The sequence below is a fragment of the Carcharodon carcharias genome, chromosome 9 (genome assembly GCF_017639515.1).
Source record: "Carcharodon carcharias isolate sCarCar2 chromosome 9, sCarCar2.pri, whole genome shotgun sequence".
Classification (NCBI taxonomy): Eukaryota; Metazoa; Chordata; class Chondrichthyes; order Lamniformes; family Lamnidae; genus Carcharodon; species Carcharodon carcharias.
Genome location: NC_054475.1, coordinates 99,792,289 through 99,815,639, shown reverse-complemented (window position 1 = coordinate 99,815,639; position 23,351 = coordinate 99,792,289). Strand labels below are relative to the sequence as shown.

Here is a 23,351-nt window from a genome sequence, read left to right as displayed (position 1 = left end):
GGTCCAGGAAGCGCATCGAGAAGATGGTTCTTTCCACCACAGCCCTTGTGGAGGCATGACTCCCATTGTACCACTGCTCAGTTTCTGTTCTTGGATGTCGGAGAGGTGTCATGAGCCACATTTTGAGGGGATAGCCCTTGTCACCCAGTAATATTCCATCCAGCCGGGCTGAAGCACTGAAGAGCCTCGGCACCTGGGAGCGTCATCGAATGTATACGTCATGGGAGCTGCCTGGGTATCTTGCACAGACTTGCAGAATCTGCATCCTGTGATCACACACTATGTGTACGTTCATGAAGTAGAAGCCCTTCCTGTTGACGAAGACACTGGGCTCACCCGCTGGCGCCTTGATGGCCACAGTCTATAGCACCCTGGATGTGGGGGAAGCCAGCAATCGTGGAAAAGCCTCTGGCTCGCTCTGCCTGGCTGGCCTCATCCCAGCAGTAGTGAATGAAAGTCAATGCATGCCTGAACAGAGCATCTATCACCTGCTTAACACAACTTTGGACAGCTGACTGGTAGACTCTGCAAAGATCACCCACAGGCCCCTGGAAAGAGCCGGAGGCATAGAAGTTGAGGGCAACCATGATCTTCAATGCCACCCACACAGTTGGCACAAATCTCAGGGCCTATCACCTGACAAATGGAGGTCACCGTCTCCCTTGAGAGAAGGAGCTTCCTTCAGCATTGCACCTCTCACATACTGAGGTAACTGCTTCACTGCCTGTAAACCCTGGCAGCAGGATAGTGACGTCTTCTGTGGCCCCTTCCGCCTTGCACTTCCTGTTGGCCCTGTGCCCCTTGTACCTGTGCCTGTCCTCCCAAAGGTGGTTCCCCCAGAGGCTGAATATGGACTCCTGGCCTCCTCCCTCTTCTGCCCTCCCTCCTCAAAGATGTGCCTCCAGTGGAGAGCACAACACCCATTTCCAGGGTAAGGGAAGGCTTCCTGAAACCAGCAAGGCCCCAAGAATGATGTTTACTCCAGAGTCCTGACCTGAAGCCTGTTATTCCCGTGCAAGCAGCTGTGAAGAGATTTGAAGTTCTCCTGTTCACACAAGCAAGCAGCAGTAAGTTTAAAAATTAAATGTCTGGCAATACTACTCACGAGCCCGCTCGCCCCTCTTATCCTGCCCGTGGATGAGGTTTTTAAAAATGTGGCCTACCCACTTGCCCGTTGCGCTCATGTGACGCTCTGAAGATCGCATGGGCTCTGATAAATCTCCATCTATTGACGCCTCAAGGGCCTTAAGTGGCCCGTTAATTAATGGTGGGCGCGCATCAGAGCTTATAGCATGCCCACCCACCAAAACATCACAATGACATCGGGACGCACACTTGATGTCACCACACATCATTTTACGTGTCGGGCCCACTCCCACACACCAACGTCAAAATTCTGGCCCATGTGAACAATTACACAATGCTAGTCAATGTAAGGGTGAACTTAACTTTGCAGATCAGATCGCCATGATGAATCATTGCATTAAAAACACATCTACATTACAATATTGGACCTAATAGTAACATTTGAAGGTGTCAAAATGTTTTATACTTACTGGTCTCTCAACCTGCCCTGTTACCTTCAATGATTTGTGCACATGTATACCCAGGTCCCTCTGCTCCTCCACCCACTTTAGAATTGTACCCTTTATTTTAGATTGTCTCTCCGCATTCTTCCTAACAATTCACAGAATGTCCTCAACTACTCAGCAGGCTTTCCATTTTCTTGTTGAACTCTCAAACCTAAACCGTGCCTCGCCAGATGAAAATGGTTTACGGAAGGAAATCCAATTTTCATCCCCCATTTAAAATGGGGGACCCAATCTCAGTGTGGGTGGGTGTATGTTTAGCACACTAGGCATTCCTGACCTACATAAAGGTCAGAAAAATATGGGAATTCAAAGGAAAGTTCAATTTCCTCCAAAAAGAATTGTGTGGCCATTTGCACACTGAAACGTGCCTCTGCACCCAGATGCAAATTTGGCCCAGAAACCTGAAAAATTTGAGAGCAGGAGGAGGTTGCAATGAAGATAAAACAAGGCATGAAGGGATTTGTAAACAAAGATAGGATTATGAAATTAATGTGTTGGAAAATAGGGACTGAGTGAAGGTTGGAAAGGGGATGGCAGATGAGCAGTGGGTGACAAAGTACGAATTAGATATTTGAGAAGGGTGCAGCTTAGGAAACCAGCATGGGTAATTTTGGAGAAATTGAGCCTGAAAATGACAAAAACATTGTTGGATGAGGGGACAATAAGAGCATAAAGGAATGACAAATGGCCATTCAGCCCCTCACATACCTACTGCTTCCACAGACCCAGTATATAGATTGCGCCTGATGGAGCCAACACCTGACTGCAATGGGCATTGCTGCTAACCACTAAAGAAGAGTCATATTCAACTCAAAACATTAACTCTGTTTCTCTCACCACAGCTGCTGCCAGACCTGCTGAATATTTATTGCTGCAAGCCACTAACACCAAATTTCTGAGAACTGCTGTGTCAAATGTAGAGATGACTGGATTATGATATTATCTCACTTATTTAAAGTATGTTCCATAGACTAACAGTATTTTGTCAGACTTAGCTTCAAAGATTTCACAAACCTTTAATTTTAACATTTATGATTACAGTACTCCGATGTCAGAACACTATTCATGTTTAAAAGTGGATGAAGTTTTTAACATTCAAATATATCCAAATAACCTCCTTTATTCTGTATTGATTTCAGTCATCAAGACCAGAATTATTCTGCAAAATATTATGCAAAGAACAACTAGATTAGTATCAAGCTGAATTTTACATCAGCAGATTTTCATTAAAAGCAAACTTACCTTTCATCCTCTTTGGCAGAGGCCTCACCCTGCAGACAGGTTCCTCCCTTCCACAATGCTACCCTCAAGTCAGCCAGAGAGGCATGTCATTTCAGCCTGCAAGCATTTTCCCTCCAAATTTTTTTCTACCTACTAAAGACAGAATAATATCCTCACTCCCTCCCGTGTGGAGGGGCCAAATTTAAAATTTTTCCATATTGCAAACTGCAGCAATTAAGATCTTCATTCGAACAATTCATAGTGCTGTGCAATGAAACAAAAACTCAAATTGCCACAGCACCTGAGACAGATCTCCTAATGATGAGATAAACACCATCTTGATTTTTTTAACCATAGATTCTATCCATTTGTATTCAAATTTGTGTCTCATTTTTGGATGCAATAAACAGATTTCTAACGTATAGGGCAGAATTTTCCCATTGGCGTGTGGGGGCGGGCCTCACATGCTGACACATAAAATGACGTGTGGTGATGTCGAGCAAGCGCCCCGACATCACCGTGTGCCATCGCGATATTTCATTGGGTCGGTGCGCAATGATCTCGGATGTGCACCTGCCATGAACTAACGGGCCACTTAAGGCCCTTGAGGCACCAATTGATGGTGATTTTTCAGTGCCCGTGTGCTCTCCAGGTTGGTGCACAGACACAAGGGGCAGGCAGGTAGGACACATTTGTATATACCTCATCCATGGGCAGGATGAGGGCTCAGTAGAATCACGAATGCGCTCAGTAAGATGTTTATTTTTGGAAGTTACTGATACTTGCCTGTGTGAGCAGAAATACTTCAAAACGCATGCCAGCTGCTTGGACAGGACTCTCAGCCTTCAGGTCAGCACTCTTCAGTGAAGAGTGTTTCTGGGGCCTGCAGGTTTCAGGAAGCCTTCCCTTATCCTGGGAATGGGAGTTGTGCTCTCCACTGGAGGCACCTCCTCTGAGGAGGGAGAGTTAGATGGGGAGGAGGCCAGGAGTGCAAATTCAGCCTCCAGGGGGACACCTTTGGGGCGAGAGGTGCAGGCACAAGGGGTGCAGGGCCAACAGGAAGTCCAAGGTAGATGACGCCACTATCCTGCTGCCAGGGTATACAGGCGGTGAAACAGCTACCTCAATATGTCTGAGGTGCAGTGCTGAACAAGGCTCTGACTCTCAAAGGAGACAGTCAACTCTATCTGTCAGATGATTGGGCCTGAGATCTCTGCTATGTGCAAGGGTGGACACCCCATGCCAGTGGCTCTAAAGGTCACAGCTGCCGTCAATTTCTATGCCTCTGACTCTTTTCAGGGCTCGGTGGGTGAGCTTTGCAGTGTCTCCCAATCAGTTGTTCACACTTGTGTTAAGCAGGTGACCGATGCTCTATTCAGGCATGCATTGACCTTCATCCACTTTCACTGGTATCAGGCAAGCCAGACAGAGTGAGCCAGAGGCTTTGCAGTGATTGCGGGCATCCCCCGCGTCCAGGGTGCTATAGACTGCACACATGTGGCCATCAAGACACCAGCAGGTGAGCCCGGTGCTTTTGTCAACAAGAAGGGCTTTCACTCCACGAACGTGCAGATAGTGTGTGATCACAGGATGCAGATTCTGTAAGTCTGTGCAAGATACCCAGGCAGCTCCCACGATGCCTACATCCTCAGACACTTCCCAATGCTGGGGCTCTTCAGTGCTCCAGCCCAGATTGATGGATGGCTGCTGGGTGACAAGGGCTATCCCCTCAGAAGGTGGCTCATGACGCCTCTCCGCCATCCAAGAACCGAAGCTGAGCAGCTGTACAATAGGAGCCACGGCACCACAAGGGCTGTGGTGGAGAGAACCATTGGTCTTCTCAAACTGCGCTTCCAGTATCTGGACTGCTCAGTGAGCGCGCTCCAGTAACCCCTAGACCATGTGTCTCTGATATTGGTTGCATGCTGCACTCTCCACAATCTTGCGTTGGAAAGGGGGGCGCTGTGGACGAAGAAGATGTAGACGCAGTTTCTGCTGCTGCACACGATGAGTCCAGCAGTGAGTCCGAGGATGAGCACGCACAGGGAAATGCTGAGGAGGCAGACGCTGACCCAGGCATCTTCCAGGGAGGCAGGGACACCCGGGAGGCTTTAATCCAATTAATCTTCAGCTAGATGGACCTCCAACAGAAGCTTGTTCTGCAGGCTCCATACTCGATATCTGAGTGTTAAATCTACCTGGATAGGAACATTAACTAAGGGCCGTCAATAAAGCTTAATGTAACACAACCCACTCATAACATCATGGGTATCCATCCACCTGCAGAGGAAAAGAAACACCCTCAGCCACGGTCACATGTATAAATTTAATAACAAAATGAACTTAAGGAAACAAAATGACAAAGGTGTTAAACACCACACCAACTAATCATGACCTCATTGTGGGGCAACACAGAAACACCAGTGAGATACCTGTGATGTGCCTAAGGTGCCTTAAATTTACGCTTTCAGGTGCTTCGTCTAGGTGCTGTCCCCTCACTGGCACTGGCATCGGAGACAGCCTGCTTACTGTGCTGTCCTGTTGACCTCAATGACCTTGGTTGTTAAAGGGCTTGCGGCACTGGATCCAGGTGTACCACACCATGTCGTGGTAGCTCACAACCTCCGCCACCTCCTCCCAGGCATATTTGGTCATGTTGGGGGAGCCTCCTCCTCCCATCCCTTGGAACGAGGGCCTCCCACCTCCTCGAGGAGGGCAGCAAGGCAATCGTCTGAGAAACGAGGGGCCCAGTGGCCCCCTGCCTTGCCTGCTCACCAGCAGTGCTCTGGGGAGCCCTTCTGCTGGCCAAGTCTGCGGGAGCACATTTAAACAGGCCACTGGGTCGCCATTGGACCCGGTGGTCATAGCAGTCCCGCTGCCGCCCGCCCACTCCTGCTGTCCTCGGGAGCCACATTTCATGTCTTAATTGGCCCACCCGCGTAAAATGGTGGCATGGATCTGATTGCGTGCGGCAATCGGGTCTGCACCCGCCTGCGCCCACTCCCGCACGGCCCACCCGACAGGCAGAAAATTCTGCCTATAAGCTCACTTCCTCACTATATCTTCAGCAAAAGATTCAAGACAATGAACTCAAATTCTTGTTGCTAATGCAGTTATAGAATTTAATAAAAGCTGTGTCTCTGGCTTTGTCAATATAAATAAGCAGGTGATTGTACTTCATTAAGTAAAAGAGAAAGTACTGGTAATGCACAATCTGTGAAAAGGTCTCATACAAAATGTCAATCCACCTCTTTCTCTTGGGTGCTAACTGACCTACTACAGTTCACTTCCAACACTCACAGTTCACTGTTTCATTTATAAACTCAAGGTTTTTCCATTGTTTGACAACAGATCAATTGACTCAACCCATGCACTTTTGTCAGGTTTAGATGTGTTCAGTTTATGTGTTGTGGATTCAGTGCATAACGCAGAAGGAAGTTTTCTTCTGTGTACTATTTACAGCCAAACTGTAAGTGTGTTCTTTATAATCACAGTGAAGATTTTGCTACTGCCAGTAGGGAAAATCTTAGAGTGGGATATTAAAACATTTATCTTTTTCTGCTTATGAGGATGTAATCACGCTTTTTTGGGATATGACAGATCTGACACCATAACCGATACTTAAACTGCAATAAAATTTAATATCAGTTGCATGCTGTTCTACAGAATTTCAGTTAAGACTGATACAGTCACAGGTTTAATCATTACATTTAAAAAATCATGAAAGCACCAAAATATGTTGCCCCTTCGTTAACATTTACAGCACTTGCATTTGTTACTTTTATGAATAGTTTGTCCCCTTGCTGCAGTTCAAAGAGGGCACCTTGAAAACTTGTGTACACGTCAAACTTGGACTCTTTTGACCAACATTTGGTGTAAACAGCTTTAGTTAAAAGAATAGGCTCATAATAATTCATGGACATCTTGTAAAGATACTGCAGAAAGAGATTGTATTGTTGATCCTCTCCATCCAGTTTCTGTATATGCCAGAAATAAACTTGGGAATATATATAATAGATGCCATCCTTGGGAATGGTAATTTCTCCATGATGATATTTTATGGCACCCCGATGCACTGTAAGTCCTTTGATGTCATTCCAGTAGAGTACATCATGCCCACCTACACGAGCAAAGTAAGATGGCGCTGCCAAGAAAATTTCAAAATGTGGAATTAAACACATATTTAAAAAAAAAATCACCAACTCTCCTTCAATATTGCTCACAAGTCAGAAGGTGTACAATCTTAAAAGGACAGGAACGGTGCTTCACATAACAGTGGCTTGGAATTTGCTGCAAGCAACAAAGGAACAGCTCTGAAGAAGGGTCATACAGACTCGAAACGTTAACTTTTTAAAAAATTCATTCACGGGATGTGGGCTTTGCTGGTTGGGCCAGCATTAATTGCCCATCCCTAGTTGCCCTTGAGAAGGTGGTGGTGAGCTGCCTTCTTGAACTGCTGCAGTCCATGTGCTGTAGGTACACTGACAGTGCTGTTAAGGAGGGGGTTCCAGGATTTTGACCCAGCGACAGTGAAGGAACGGCGATATATTTCTAACTCAGGATGGTGAGTGGCTTAAGGGGAACTTCCAGGTGGTGGTGTTCCCATGTGTCTGCTGCCCTTGTCCTTCTAGATGGTAGTGGTCATGGGTTTGGAAGGTGTTGTTTAATGAGCCTTGGTCAATTCCTGCAGTGCATCTTGTAGATGGTACACACTGCTGCTACTGTGCATCAGTGGTGGAGGGAGTGAATGCGGACGTGATGCCAATCAAGCAGGTTTTGTCCTAGATGGTGCCAAACTTCGAGTGTTGTGGGAGCTGCACTCACCCAGGCAACACTCTTATCACACTCTTGTTTCTTCTCCACAGATGCTGTCAGACCTGCTGAGTTTTTCCAGCATTTTCTATTTTTACAACGGCTTTTGCTTTCCACCTTGTGTAATGCTGCACATAGACATTTGGTTAGCTTGTCAGTGGAGATGCCCAGTCATCTGCCATCTGATCCAATGTGTGTCATCTACAGGGGATCTGTATTGTCTATGACATAAAGGTTCCTCAAACAATCAGTTTGAAGGATCCTTACTGAGACATGCAGACTGCAAACTAGGAAGTTAAAAACTGGGAAACATAAATTATATTTAAATCATTCATACAGGAAGCAAAATAAAGATTGGAATTTCCACATGGGATTTAGGAAGAGACACAAGAGAAAAACAGAAAACTAAAACAAAATTTAAACTACAACATTAATTTTCTTCTGAGGGATTGACAATCATAGAACTGTTACAGCACAGGAGGAGGCCATTCATAATGTCATGTCTACGCCAGCTCTCTGTAGGAGCAAAGTACCTCGTGCCATTCCATATATAAATAAAAACAAAAAACTGCAGATGCTGGAAATCCAAAGCAAAAACAGAACTATCTGGAAAAACTCAGCAGGTCTGGCAGCATCAGCGGAGAAGAACAAAGTTCTCGTGCCATTCCCCCGCCTTCTCCCCATAATCCTGCAATCTTCCTTTTCAGATAACAATCCAATTCCCTCTTGAATGCCTCAAGTGACCCTGCCTCCACCACACTCTCTGGCAGTGCATTCCAGATCTTAACTACTTGCTGCATGAAAAAGTTTCTCCCTATTTCACCATTGCTTCTTTAGCCAAATACCTTAAATCTGTGCCCTCTTGTTCTTGATCCTTCCACCAATGAGAACAGTTTCTCCCTTTCGATTCTGTCCAGACCCCTCATGATTTTGAATACTACTATCAAATCTCCTCCCAACCTTCTCTTCCCCAAGGAAAACAGTTCCAACTTCTCCAATATATCTACATAACTGAAGTTCCTTATCCTTGAGACCATTCTTGTGAATCTTTTCTGCACTCTCTCTAATGCCTTCACATTTTTCCTAGAGTGTGACACCCAGAACTGGACGCAATACTCCAATTGAGGCTGAACCAGTGCTCTAAAGAGGTTTAACATAACTTCATTGCTTTTATATTATATGCTCCTATTAATAAAGCCTAGGATGCTGTATGCTTTATTAACCACTCTTTCAACCTGTTACCTTCAATGATTTGTGCCCATGTATACCCAGGTCCCTCTGCTCCTCCACCCACTTTAGAATTGTACCCTTTATTCTAGATTGTCTCTCCGCCTTATTTCTACCAATTCACACTTCTTCACATTAAATTTCATCTGCCATCTATCCATACAGTCCACTAATCTATGTCCTTTTGAAGTTCTACACTATCCTCCTCACAGTTCATAATGCTTTCAAGTTTCACATCATTCACCAATTTTGAAATTGTGCTCTGTACTACAAGGTCAATATAGATCACTTCTAAAATTAATTTTTCAGAAAGATTGTTCAGTTGTAATGATAATTTATTGCACTGTTAAAATATTCACTCCTGATTGAACTAGTCCTAACATGTTCATCCATCTTTAGTGCAAGACTAGTAGGTAATTACCCCAACTTCCCATCATTTCAGTGATTTCTGTGCAAATTTCATAAGTGAAGACTGCAACATTGCAGCATGTGGAGGAGAAGGGTGACACTGACAGCAGCATCTGACTTTCTACTTTTAATTGTGCATGTACAAAAGCCAGAGCTTGCTGTCAGTGTGTCCTGTTTTGTACTGGCAGCCTCATTCTTATTAGTACAGCAAAATCTGAGTTTTATGTAGTAACTTTCTGCTAATGCATAGGGATGTGTCCTTTTCAAGCTTCAAAGTCTACATGCAAAAGAAACATTTAAAAGTTACAACTCAGTCAGCCCAACCAGTCCATGCCATGCAAGTAGCCCTAATCACACTTACCCACCCTATTCCTATATTGCTTCATCCCATGCTGTTATGTAAACATTGGATGAATTCATATAAAAGTCAATTAAGAAATTGCCCGAAGTCAGTCTTCAGTATTGTGTGTTCCTGGAGGTCCCTTTGTCTTTTTTATATAATCCTCAGGTGTGACACAGAAACGATATGACAGACTGGAAATGCAGTATATACAACTTTTATTTCATAGATTTAAGTTCTCAGACATCTTGCCAATTTTTCACTTTGGGAATATAACAGTGCTCGAGACAAATCTGCCTAGGTGTGGGGAATGATTAATGCATCCTGCGCATGCCTGTCTTAAAAGTTTAATCTGAACAGTTCTTTACAGAGCCATCAACACTGAAAAATTCCCAAGTCCCAAGTCTTAGATTTTCAATCCTGAATCTAAAAACACTGAGAATTTACCTTGTGCCATAGATCCTCCTCCTTCAGGTACCATGCCCTAAGAGGGTATTGGCAACCATGGACTTCCATTGGATTGGTCCATGATTATGCTTGGCAAAGTACGACAGTGGTTTACTGTGGCCTTCTGAGTATGGCTGACCAGGAAATTCCCTTGCCTGCCATCAGGCATTTGGAAGGACTCATAGGCTGTTAATCAACCTATTTGGCTACATTATGAACAGATCTTGGCCATCAAGTCCTGAAGTGGAACATAAACTCAAGAGCTTCTAGCCTAGAAGTAGGAACACTACCCACAAGACCTCCGTGCCATAGATAGTAACTTAATAACTTAATAACAAGTTAGTAAACTTCAGCTGGTATGTGAGTCATAGAGGATAGACAAGCAGCTTTTTACCTCTGTTACTTTTTCTTTTGTGCTGTTTTTGGTCTGGAATTTACAAGTGTATTCTATCAATGGAGAGCTGGAGAAAGCCACTACTGTAGTGGAAAGTTCATGTCAGTATTTGTAATGTTAATGGAAACCCATACTACTGTAGGGTCTAATGTTTTGACAAAAGAGCTTTAATTAATATTTATGAATGTTGGGAGAAAACCACCTCCAGTTTTTACCCTCTAAAAAGCAAGAGAAAATTAGAGTCTGACTACCATTCCTAAAAATAGGGTGTCGATGAATCTCAGGCAGCAGAATGGAAAATTATGATCCTTTGCCTGAAACTTCCACCAAATGAAAGTTACGGATGGATTAGGTTTAAATATCCACAAGAGTAAACACAACCCATGAAACATTGTTGAGAAAGCCATTATCATGTACCAGCAGTTTCAAACAGAGAGAACTCAGTCTATAAATGAAGTGTGGCATAGCGTTGCAGGTCCTAGGCTAAAGAAGAATCTAACAACCATCAGCTGGCACTTTTGTGCTATGTGCCTCTCATTTGACCATATAGGCACTAATTTGAGCTCTAATCACCTTAACTCCAATCTTAAAAAGAGCACCTTCTGCACCATATTTAACACATTTAGCATTTTTCACAGCAACCATCCTCCTGGTATTTCTGAGTGAGATTGCCAATAAAATCGCAATATTATGCCAAATTAATAGCTTTTTAAATGTAGGCTCACACTCACTAGGAAATTTCACAAATGACCTTTTGCTAGCACAGAAAAAACTTAAATCCTATCATTCTGGCCTCAAACTCAAGAGTCTAGAAGTGAAAAGACAAAATGGAATTCCATAATGTCATCCTATCCCTAGTAAATGAATCCTTTGAAATATTGAGAAACTTTAAAACTCCAGAGATTATAAAGTTGTAACATTGGTTATATAAATTATAATTAAAAGTACAATGATGGGAAAGCTGCCTGAAAATGAGGTGATGAATATCATATTCAGTTTTTTCCGATCAGTAAGTGTAGGAAATGAAAACATTCAGTTGTATATTTTGATTGAAAAATAAATTATATTTTTCCATAAGAATAATGGAATTGTTTAATGCAAAGCATTGCTTACCATTCTTTGGAGGTTTGTTTCTGTGCTGTGCAATTAAATGGATTGCTGGTTTGTCAGGACCCAGGAATGTTGCATTGTGTGCTAAAAGGAAAAAAACTGTTAAAATATTGTTTTTCATTTTCCTTTATTGAAAAGTCACTGCATTAACTTAATACAATTAGTGTATGGCTTTTACAACTACGTAATGTGTTGACATTAACATATTATTCATTAGAATAGCTATTTATTGTTCTCATCTCAATATATGGGGAATTCCCATTCTCAACTTAATAATGGTATAATCCTGGCAGAGCAAGGTACTTCCAAAGATAGATAATGAAGGGAAAGTAGACCCAGTTCTGCTGTTAGCCATACTCTTAAGGTTTGTTCAAACGGGCAGGAAAAAAACAGTTGAAGCCCAAACTTCTGCAGTTCAAACCATTGCTGCATTGTACATTTCAAACAGACTGCCTGACAGTCTATTGGACACCTTCAAAATTAAAGTGAACAATTATGCCTCTATTTCAGTAAACCTCACCTTTCAATTCCTTGTGTATTAAATTCCTCACATCAGATTGCAGACGCTGAAAAATAATGAAATAAAATGTACATTTTAAGAGAACGTTTCTATTCCAAAGTGTACATAAATTAAAGAAAAAGGCAGTTTATTTTAACTTTTATTAGATAACTAACTGTCTGCACAGAGGGCTTGAACAAAAGGACTCAGCAGAAATAGACTACCTGGCTATTTTCATTCATGTGATGACATGAAGTAGTTTTTACCTTGCTGGGCGAATTTGTGCATCAGGTTATTCTGAAAACATGACTACAATTTATATTCAATTCATGAGTAAATAAAACTCACATTGCATAGATTAACAGACGTTTCGCAGGAAGGACGGGTGTTACTCAGCAGAAACTTTAGAATTTGTCTGGATGGATAAATTAAAATGGGCTGAATGGCTTTGCTTATCTATAATTACGTTGTAATTTCAGACTGACATATTAGATGGAAGGACAGGCAAAAGCCATGTCAAACACACAAGCATGCAGAGGTTCTGAACATACAGACATCTTCACAGATGGTATAAGCACTATGCTAAGTGAAATAGATTCAGAATAGATCCATGAGGTGCAGTGGGCCATTAGCAGCAGCAGAATTGTATTCCACCACCATCTGTTACCTTATTGCCTGGCATATCCCTCAATATCAAGCCAACTGACCAACAATGGTTCAATGAGGAGCATGGAAGAACATGCCAGGGACAGCAACAGGCATCGCTGAAAATCAAGTGACAGCCCTAATTTCTATCATGAATTCTATTATATTGAACTAATTCTTGTGTATTTGGCATCTTAAGACAATGGTTTTGATGTATTTTTTGATGAGTCTTGCAGTGTGACTGATATCCTGTCTGTAACTAGTTGCTGTTAGAATGAAACTTACATTCATAGAACCATAGAAAAGTTATCATGTAGAAAAAGGCCATTCAGCCCATCATGTCTGCGCCAGCCGAAAGAGGGAAAAGAAACTTGCTACTCATTTTAATTCCACTTCCCAGCATCTGGTTGGTAGCCTTGCAGGTTACCGCGCTTCAGATTCAGATCCAGGTATCTTTTAAATGAGTTGAGCGTACCAGCCTCAACCACCACCTTAGGCAGTGAATTCCAGATGCCCACCACCCGCTGAGTGAAAAAGTTTTTCATCATGTCCACTCTAATCCTTCCACCAATCACCTTAAACCGATTCCCCCTGGTAGTTGAACGCTCAGGAAACAAGTCTTTCCTGTTTACCTTATCTAGGTCCCTCATAATTTTGTACAGCTCAATTAGGTCACCCTCTGCCTACTCTGTTCCAAGGAAAACAACGCAAGCATATCCAATCTCTCCTCACAGCTGCAATTTTCAAGTCCTGGCAACATTCGTATAAACCTCCTCTGCACTCTCTCCAGAACAATTATGTCCTTCTTGTAATGTGGCAACCAGAACTGTACACAAAATTCCAGCTGTGGCCTAACTAGCGCTTTATACAGTTCTATCAATACAACTTAGCTTTTGTATTCAATGCCTCACCCAATAAAGAAAGGTATTCCATATGTTTTCTTGATTACCTTGTCCACCTGTCCTGCCACCTTCAAGGGCCTGTGGGCATGCACTCCAAGGTCTCTCACTTCCTCAATTCCTCTCAATAATTTCCCATTTATTGAGTATTCCCTTGCTTTCTTTGCCCTCCCTAAATGCATTACCTCACACTTTTCCGGATTGAATTCTATTTGCCACTTCTCCGCCCACTCAATCAAACTGTTGATATAATTCTGGAATTGACAGCTATCCTCTTCACTATCAATGACACGGCCAATTTTTGTGTCACCTGCAAATTTCCCAATCATGCCTCCCACACTTAAGTCTAAATCATTAATATATATAACAAACAGCAAGGGCCCCAACACTGAGCCCTGTGGTACACCACTGGAAACCGTTTTCTGATTGTGTATCATTGCAATATGTTTTTAAAAACTTACAACGTTAACATATGTTACATTCACTTTGTAATGTTACAATGGCTACTTCTTGTGATTCTTGGTGATTTAAGACATGAAACAAATGCCTATCCATCCTACCATCATGATGACTGATTCCACCAGTGCAAAATTGCCTGATTGGTTTCTAACTCAACTCCTCCACTACTATTTACAAGCCTTTTCTCACATCTACCTATCTTCTAACAATTCTATAATGCTACCATCCACCACACTCATAAACTCCAACTTTATCAAAAGCTCTGCCATCTTATTCTCTCCCGCACAGTCTTCCCTGTCCATCAACTCTGTTCTCACTGATGTACACAGGTTTTCTGTCCAAATTCACTAAACTTAAAATCACTATTCTCATTTATATATTGATTCATTATCTCACTCCATTCTCTTTATGCAATGGCCTCTAGTCTTATATAACCTTCATAATGTTCTTTTCCTCCAAATATGGTCTCCTGTTACTCCCTTTTCCCTACCACTGGTGACAAAGCCCTCAGCCATTTTTGTCCTACTCTCTGGGATTCCCTTCTGCTTCTCGACCTCTCTCTCTCCACCTTTAGTAACTCCTTCAAAACTCATCTTTTTAGGCAGGTTTTCGGTCAACCTCTTAATCCTTTCCTGCACCAGTATCCTTTCCTTTATGCCTATCTGTGAAGTGCATGGGGACATTTCTTTACATCAAAGGCCAATATAAATAAATGTTTTTGTTATTTCTCCCATTGGAACTTATCTTTTTTACTATCATTTTAGCCATTGACTCAACTGTATTCACTTAATACTAGGTGGCTTCAAAGATAAACTGTTTTTTGAAAATACTCAAAAAACCAGTGCTCTAACAAGGATGAAAAAGAAGGCAGCTCACCTCCATCTTCTCAAAGGCAGTTAGGGATGGGCAATATATGCTGGTCTAGCCAGCGAAGCCCACACCCCATGAATGAATAAAGAGAAATGAACAGAATATTTACCTGGTTGATTAGAAACTTAAAATTCTTGAGCCAGCTGTCACACATAAAATCTTCAATGGCCACTTCACTCTCTCCCAAATCATCAATGTAGGAATTCAGGTACTGCAGACATCGCCCTGGATAATTATCAGAATTCAATTTCTGTTGCATCTGGTTATGAAAAGGGAATTATTAATTTGCTGTGCTTAGCTTTATTTTAGGCTTTTTTTCCTCTTGCCTCCTCTCAAGATGGTGATAGCTGGTGCTGGGAAGACCTGACAATCCTCAAGTACCTCACCCAATTGGCCATTTTTTTATGTTTAGAATCAAACGGTGAATGTTGACTGACTTTTCAATTATAAAGGCATCATAGTCAACTTGCCAAATGCTTACACGATACATTCACCACCTGAATGTAAATTCCTAAGGAGTCACTAGGTATTGTTCAGGAGGGAAACCATAGATGATTTTCCTCTCCCTAGCCCAACAACACTGCTTCCATCATCTTCAAGCTGAGATCACATAACACAGCATAACTGGGGACTGAACCAAAAGCCTAGGTCAGGACCACACAGGACCTGGTAGCATATACATACCCACTGCATCTTTGGTAAAACAGGAGATAAATACCTTCTTGGAGACATTTTCATGCTTCCAATGGTGAACAAAGTTAGGAAAAAGTGAAGCTTATCCTTGTTGGCTTAATAACGTGCTGTGTCATAGCATGGATAAGACAATTTTCTGTTCAGTGAGTTTTAGCTGTGCTGATAGGAAGGCTCTAAATAGGAGCAAGGCAAATGCCAACACATAAAAAGAAAAAAAATCATATACCAACCAAGTCAATCAATCCTCCTAGCAGATGGATATTGCCCAAAACTGTGCCAACCTGGTTTAGTTGCTAGGCTTCTCATGTCTATGTCAAAAGATTGTGGGTTCAAATCCTATTCTAGTGCTTTAGCACATAATTCACACCCATGCACTAGTGCAATATTGAGGCAGTACTGCATTATTGTAAGTGCATCTTTTTTTATTAGATGTTAAATCAAGGTCCTGTCCACCTTGTATGGGATGTTGAAGATCTCAGTCATTAATGAAAAAAGAGCAGGAGATGCAGAGCCAATTTTCTTCCTGAACTAAAACCACCAAAAAATAGATTGATTGCCCTTCCATCTTATTTCTTTGTGTGGGACTTGGCTTTGTGCAAATTTGCTGCTGCATGTGTCTCTAGAACAATTGTTTTTGATTTAAATAATTCATTATATGTAAAGAGCTTGGAAGTGTCCTGAACGAATGATAAGATGCAATATAAATTCAAATTTGAAGGGGTTATCTCCACCAATCAACCAGAGGGAAGGAAAAAGAACCATAACTGTGTGTTTGGGCTGAAATGTATAAAATGTATAAAATTAAAAAGCAAATATAAGTTCAACAATTATCATACCAATTAGTGCTGGATATTTAAATGCCTGGACAGAGGTGTCAAAGACATTATCTCAAACATTAAGTGGGATCAGGGGATGCTGAAAAAACATGATTTTCAGAAGACGGTGATGTTGGTACATGGATCTCACTGTAGAATTGAGGGAAGTGTAGTTAAATTTTAGAGTACCCGCTGCAACTGTGCCTTTGAGAATTTCTGTATACACAGCTGTAATTGAGCGCAAGTACATTTCATTCTAGATAAAAGCAAAATACAGCGGATGCTGAAAATCTGAAACAAAAACAAAAATAGCTGGAAAAACTCAGCAGATCTGACAGCATCTGCGGAGAGGGATGCAGTTAACGTTTCGAGTCCGTTTCTTCATCAGAACTAGTTTTTCCAGCTATTTGTTTTTGTTTACATTTCATTCTACCTAGTCTGAAGTCGGTGTACAGAGATTGTAATTGCGCCAGTGTGAAAAATGGATTTCTGCCTGCATGTCAATGCCGATGTAAAGACTAAATAGCAGCAGTTTGCGAATGTCCGTGGAGAGATTCTTAAATTATGCATTAAAAAGTGCATATATCGCCTGAAATTGTGCGGGTGTGAATTCCATTGTACGAACTGGAATGAAGCCTGTATATGTTTTTCAGGATACTGAGATTGAAATTCTGCCTACGTGAATTTCAGTATGGAGACTGTAGTGTTTTATGTTGGTGGATTTCTCGTTAACTCGGTTTCTGTCTGCAGGCTTAACTATGTCCCCTCCCCCATCCCCACCCCCTTTCTGTTTCCCCCTTCTTTTTTTTCCCAATAAATTATAAAGATTTTCCTTTTCCCACCTATTTCCATTATATAAAATAAAAAAAAAACCCACTAGAGCTATACCTTGAGTGCCCTACCATCCATTCTTAATTAGCACATTCGTTTAGATAATATCACCAACTTTAACTTTAACACCTATGTGTTCTATTGTACTATTGTTGTTGACATCACTATGGTGGCTAGAATGTTGTTTGTAAGCGAATGTGACTGCGGAGATGAACCATGCCAACATAAAAGGACGGACTGATTCATCCGAAGCATCAGAATTTCTCCAACTCCACCTATTTTGGAGGGCGTCTAAAATTTACATGACGCATTCGAGAAGTTGCTGCTTTCATTTTCGCTGTTATGTGTTCACTTTAATATTTAATATAACTCTCATTTGTTTGCAGAGATCCTGTATTGTTCAAGGATCTTCGACTCCTGACTTATATAAACGCACGGCAGGATTGAAAAGTTGAGAAAGACTTCTTTAAAAACAGTACTTTTGAACAGTGGAATCGGTAGTGCTGAAAATTTATCGCAGCGCGACGTTATAGTTCTATGTTGATGCCTTTCTGCAGCCCTACATGGTTCATTATACCCATTTAAAACAAAAGTTGTTTGCACAGAGCAAGTCTGAAGTTGCCAGCCATTGAATTTATACGGGGTACAACAGTTTCTTGTACGTCAAAATATACACACGCACATCCGTTAGTGCATTTAATATATTTTACAGACAATGCCAAGAGTTCTTCTTACCTGGGCGATCTGATCAGTGAAATAGCAGAAAAAGTAGCAAGTTACACACATTTCTGCAAAAGCTACAAATCCCAAAATTAGCACAACGATGCTCCATTTTCTCTTTGCAACACCCGTGAGTTCTTCGTCTAGTTTTTGGTAATTGTAATCCGCCGGCGGTGAGAACATTTTGAGGTTGCGAACTTTCAGCAGTATTTAACACACTTTGAGCGGGACAAGCTGGAAACAACCGAAACTGTCGCAAACTGGAATCAACGTCAAGCAGACAAGGAAACGTTTCTGAGCTGAGTGACGTTATACACTTGCTTTGGTTCTCCTGTCTCAATGTCTCCTGGGAGTAGGCTGATTCCTGGTGACTCAAACCCTTCCGTCCTTTGAGATTTAATGGCTATTTAAAGTTTTTCTGAAAGCCTGCTCCGTAAACACATAGTCAAACTCAGGGTACATCAGCGAGTTTGAGGCCATAAAAAAGACCAAATAGTTTAAAAGTCATAAATCTGTGTCTTAAAATAGCTTTTGAAATTTAAGAATCAAATAACCTTAGTCTGATAGCTGCTGCCGTGACAGTAGTTTTTTTGTATGCTACTTGTCACTTTATATTTTAATTTCACACGGTTCTTAAGAGGTTGAACATCAATATTAATAATTAAACGACTTAAATTATCTTTAACTTCTTTTGGACTTCCTTTAAAGATTGAAAGACAAAATACTTAACATAGGTCCTATCATTCAGTTCCTGATATCCAAGCTTAGAAAATATTTTCCTCTGGTTATTCACTATTTAATGCATTGCTTTAATATTGCTCTATGCATTTGTCATGACCACGGATCTTAACCCCGAATTACTTATGGACGTAGTGAAATTTTAAGTAAGATGTGTTTTTTTAAAAGGACATACAAGCAAAAGCTGGCTAAGAGTGTAAGGTAACCACTTGCTGGAAAATTCTTATGCGGATTACTTCATCAACTATTCAGAGAGAAAGGAATGTTGCACCTAAAAAGTGTGACATGGCCTACATCAGACAGAGGCACTTCAAAGGAAAAGATACAATGCAAACTGAACTGACATCTCCTGCGGTTGCGGAGATAATAGAAAATTATTACCATCTCAGCCGAAATTACCTCCTATTGAGTTACATCCCAGACTGTGAACATGAACTGAGTTGAAAAGAAAACAGATCTGGGTGAATGACATGTTTGTTTTTCCCTTCCAGAAATACACAAGGAAAGGGGTTTAGAAAAGCCAACTGCAACCCTAGTTCTGTGTGCTAGTCTGATGTTCTTCTGGTGTGTGTGTGTGCTGTGAAGGTCACAGCTGAAGAACACCAACTGAAAAAAAACTGCCCCTCTCCGATTGCTGGAAGCAAGTTACAAGTCAGCAAAGCCACAGTCGAAAAGGAAACAGGACAACTCCTTTCAGCTAACCTGCAGAAACAAGAATCTCCAAACCAGCTGCTCAATTGCCAAAGTCAGCTCTACCGGAATCATCCAACTTAACAGCTGCAACATTTCATCATCTACTCCTCACAGACTAGCCAAAGACTGATTCGTATAGTTTTATTATATTTTATTTTTGGATTCAATTTCTCATTTCTAACCTGTGTAAATGTATGTTGCATTTTTATATGTTTCCTCGTGTTTAATAACTGATAAGCTCACTCTTTCTTTGACTCAAGACAGCCTGGTAAAATTGACTCATTTTAAAACATAAATACATTTGGACTGGGAAAAGATATCTACAAGGGAAGGGTTCCTTTTTAAATTAAGTTTGTTGCGACCAATTGAGGGGGTTGAATAAAGAAGGGGAGCTAGTTTATCCCTCCTTACATGGGAGCGTAACAATTTGGGTTATCTCATTTGGCATCATAACAAACAACAAACAAACATCATAACAACATCCTCACCCGGGGACTGGTCATAACACATTAGAGAAAGCTATAGCAAATCCCACAACCAACCAGGTCAAAGCTCTGCAAGTACCCTGCCGACATATTCAGTCATTGATGGTGATGAACAATTAAACAACTATCTGAAGGAGGCGGCTCTACAAATATCCCCATCCTCAATGATTGGGGGTGGGGGTGTGTGGAGTGGGGTGGGGGCAACATGTTAGTTCAAGACAAGGCTAAAACATTTGCAACAATCTTCAACCAGACCATGGATGATCCATCTCAGCCTCCCCTTGAGGTCCCTCACATCACAGATGCTAGTCTTCAGACAATTCAATTCACTCCATGTGATATCAAGAAACGGTTGAAGGCATTGGATACTGCAAAGGCTATGGGCCCTGAAAACATCCTGGCAGCAGTACTGAAGACTTGTACTCCAGAACTTGTCATGCCCATTGCCAAGCTGTTCCAGTACAGCTACAACACTGGCATCTACCCAATAAGGTGGAAAACTGCACTGTATGTCCTGTCCAAAAAAAAAGGACAAATCCAATCTGGCCAATTACCAGTCCATCAGTCCACAATCAATTATCAGTAAAGTGATGGAAAGTGTCGTTGATGGTGCTTTCAAGTGACACTTTCTCAGCATTAACCTGCTCACCAATGTTCAACTTGGGTTCTGCCAGAAACAAAAACAGAGAATGCTGGAAAAACTCAGTTAACTCATACTGACTCGAAACGTTGACTCTGTTTCTCTCTCCACAGATGCTGTTAGACCTGCTGAACTTTTCCAGCATTTTCTGTTTTTGTTTTAGATTTCCAGCATCCGCAGTATTTTGCTTTTATCTTGGGTTCCACCAGGGCCACTTGGCTCCAGACCTCATTGCAGCCTTCGAACAAACATGGACAAAGAAGTTGAATTCAAAAGATGAGATGAGATTGACCACCCTTGACATCAAGGCAGCATTTAACTGAGTGTGGCATCAAAGAGCACTAGTGAAATTGAAGTTAGTGGAAATCAGGGAAAAACTTTCCAATGGTTGGACTTGTGCCTAGCACAAAGAAAGATAGCTATGGTTGTTGGAGGCCAATTGTCTTAGACTCAGAATATCACTGCAGGAGTTCCTCAGGGTAGTGTCCTAGGTCCAACCATCTTCAATGACTTCATCAATGACCTTCCCTCTGTTATAAGGTCAGAAGTGGAATGTTCCCTGATAGTTGTACAATGTTCAGCACCATTCATGACTCCTCAGATACTGAAGCACTCTGTGCCCATTCTGTGCCCAGCAAGACCTGGACAACATTCAGGCTTGGACTGTAAAGTGGCAAATAACATTCATGCCATACAAATGCCAGGCAATGACCATCTCCAACAAGAGATGGCATTACCATCACTGAATCCCCCATCACCAATGTCTTGTGGATTACCATTGGCTAGAATAATGACCAGCCAAATAAATACACAAAACAGGTCAGGAATTCTGCAGTGAGTAACTCACCCAAAGCATGTCCCCCATCTACAAGACACAAGGCAGGAGTGAGATGGAATACTCTCCACTTGCCTGGCTGAGTGCAGCTCCAACAACTCCGAAGAAGCTTGACACCATTCAGGACAAAACAGCCTGCTTGATTGGTACCCTATCCATCACCTCAAACACTCACTCCCTCCACTATTGGCGCACAATAGCAGCAGTTTGTGCCATGTACAGTATGCACTGGAGCAACACACTAATGCTCCTTCAATAGCACCTTCCAAACCTGCAAACTTTACCACCTAGATGGACAAGGCCAGCAGATGTATGAGAACATCACTGCCTCCAGGTCACACACCACCCTGACTTGGAAGCAAATCACCATTTTTTCACTGTCACTGGGACAAAAAACTGGAACTCCCTCCCTAACAGCACTGTGGGTGTTCCTACACCACATAGACTGCAGCAGTTCAAGAAGGTGACTCACCACCTTTCTAAGGGCAAGTAGGGATAGGCACCAAATTCTGGGCTTTGCCAGTGACACTTACATCCCATGAACAAATAAAACAAAGTTTTAATGCCTTGTTAACTAATTAAAAATAAACAGATTGACATCTGCAACTAGTTTATGTAAGAATTTTAGAAGAGGGTGTCCCACATCAGGGGATTTTTTTAGTGAAAAGTTTTGAAAGGGTCACTATATATTTATAATTCCCACTAATGGAATTTTTTTCTGAATCAGCCCAGAAAAAGCAGTTTATGGTGTTCTCTGGTGGCTACAAAAATCCATCAGAGATTTGTTTAGGCAGTCGTACTTCCTAATGGACTTAGACTCACAACATACACAAACCCTAATTCGGTGCTATGATTCAGGAAAGCCAGGTATAAGGCTGTATGGTACTGATTGAGATTGTTGGGGCAGCAAACATTGCATCTAAGTCCTTAGAACCACCTATTTTTGCAGCACAGAAGGAGACTATACGTCCACTTTACTAGCTGTGTGCTACAGTAATCAAAAGCAAATTCTACTCTCCTGATTTCTTCCTCAGAATGTGCAAGGATCCTTACTTCAACTATTTCATTTATGTGACACTGCTGTAAAAATTGTCACTCTATTTACTTGTCAGTGTTTTCGAGCAACATTGCATTGGCTGATTATTCCACAGTTGTGGCAATCTGCCCCCCTGCTGGACGTTCTTCTCACTTGTGAGGTTTGATCTGGCCAACTGGTTGGCGCACTTTCCCCCATTTTGGCAGGCTTAGGCTTTGGCATGCTTTTTCTTTTATGGCCTACAAACGGAATGTTCTCACTCGATCTTTTCCATGAGACCTCTCCTTCCCTGTAAACAAATGCCTGGTTCTGTTTGCCTTGCAATCTGCACTGCTTTTACTAGTGTTAAATCCTCTCTTGTCTGTAAGACATCTGATAATGCTTCATCTCGGACCCCGACTTCCATTCTGTCATAAATCAGCTCATCCTTTAAGGTTCCATAATCACAGTTCCCTGCCAGCCTATGGAGATCGTTGATGAATAAAATCATGCCTTCGCCTGGTCTTTGCTTTCTTTTATTATATTTAGTCCTTTCTATTATTAAATTCTCATGGATGCTGAAATAAGAGTCAATAGCTTGTAGGACTTGTTCTTAAGAAGTTGAAGTCCCATCAAACCCCTGCCTTATTATCACATCATCAGTGATTAATTCTACTGCATAGAGTAGTGTGCTAACCTGATCTTTTTGATGTTTTCTGTGTAATTTTGAAGCAGTCCTGTACCTTGTGAATCTTTTTCTTGAGTTATCCCAGTTCTGGGTCTGTTGCGAGCCTTTTGCACTCTGAAATGGTTCTGGGAGTGGTAGTGTCAATTCCATGCTTCTGCTGAACCCTGGAATTGTTCCTGCTTCTGTGCTGCTGCTTGCTGCTTTGAGCCTATGCTCACTGCTGTCTGATCTTATGGCCTGTGTCTCAACCTGTATCTGTTGCTTCCGCGATGTTC

General features: G+C 41.9%; 1 protein-coding gene across 1 annotated transcript; it reads right to left on the bottom strand.

The window, feature by feature from the left end:
* Nucleotides 1–6,434: 6,434 nt before the first annotated feature.
* On the bottom strand, nt 6,435–18,303 carry LOC121281824 (tumor necrosis factor ligand superfamily member 10-like). Its single transcript, XM_041194853.1, has 5 exons — nt 17,998–18,303; nt 15,033–15,182; nt 12,072–12,117; nt 11,555–11,635; nt 6,435–6,957 (listed from the first exon to the last, which is right to left on the bottom strand). Exons 1-5 carry the CDS (start codon nt 18,163–18,165, stop codon nt 6,524–6,526), a joined length of 879 nt encoding a protein of 292 aa, XP_041050787.1. The 5' UTR covers nt 18,166–18,303; the 3' UTR covers nt 6,435–6,523.
* Between the last annotated feature and the right edge of the window lie 5,048 nt (nt 18,304–23,351).

Excerpts from the sequence above, each read along its gene's own strand:
- LOC121281824 (XM_041194853.1), bottom strand. The coding sequence starts at position 18,165 with ATGTTCTCACCGCCGGCGGATTACAATTACCAAAAACTAGACGAAGAA. Across the intron at positions 11,636-12,071 it reads AATACACAAGGAATTGAAAG|CACACAATGCAACATTCCTG; the intron begins GTGAGGTTTACT and ends TTTTCCTTTTAG. Across the intron at positions 6,958-11,554 it reads AAACAAACCTCCAAAGAATG|CGCCATCTTACTTTGCTCGT; the intron begins GTAAGCAATGCT and ends TTTTCTTGGCAG.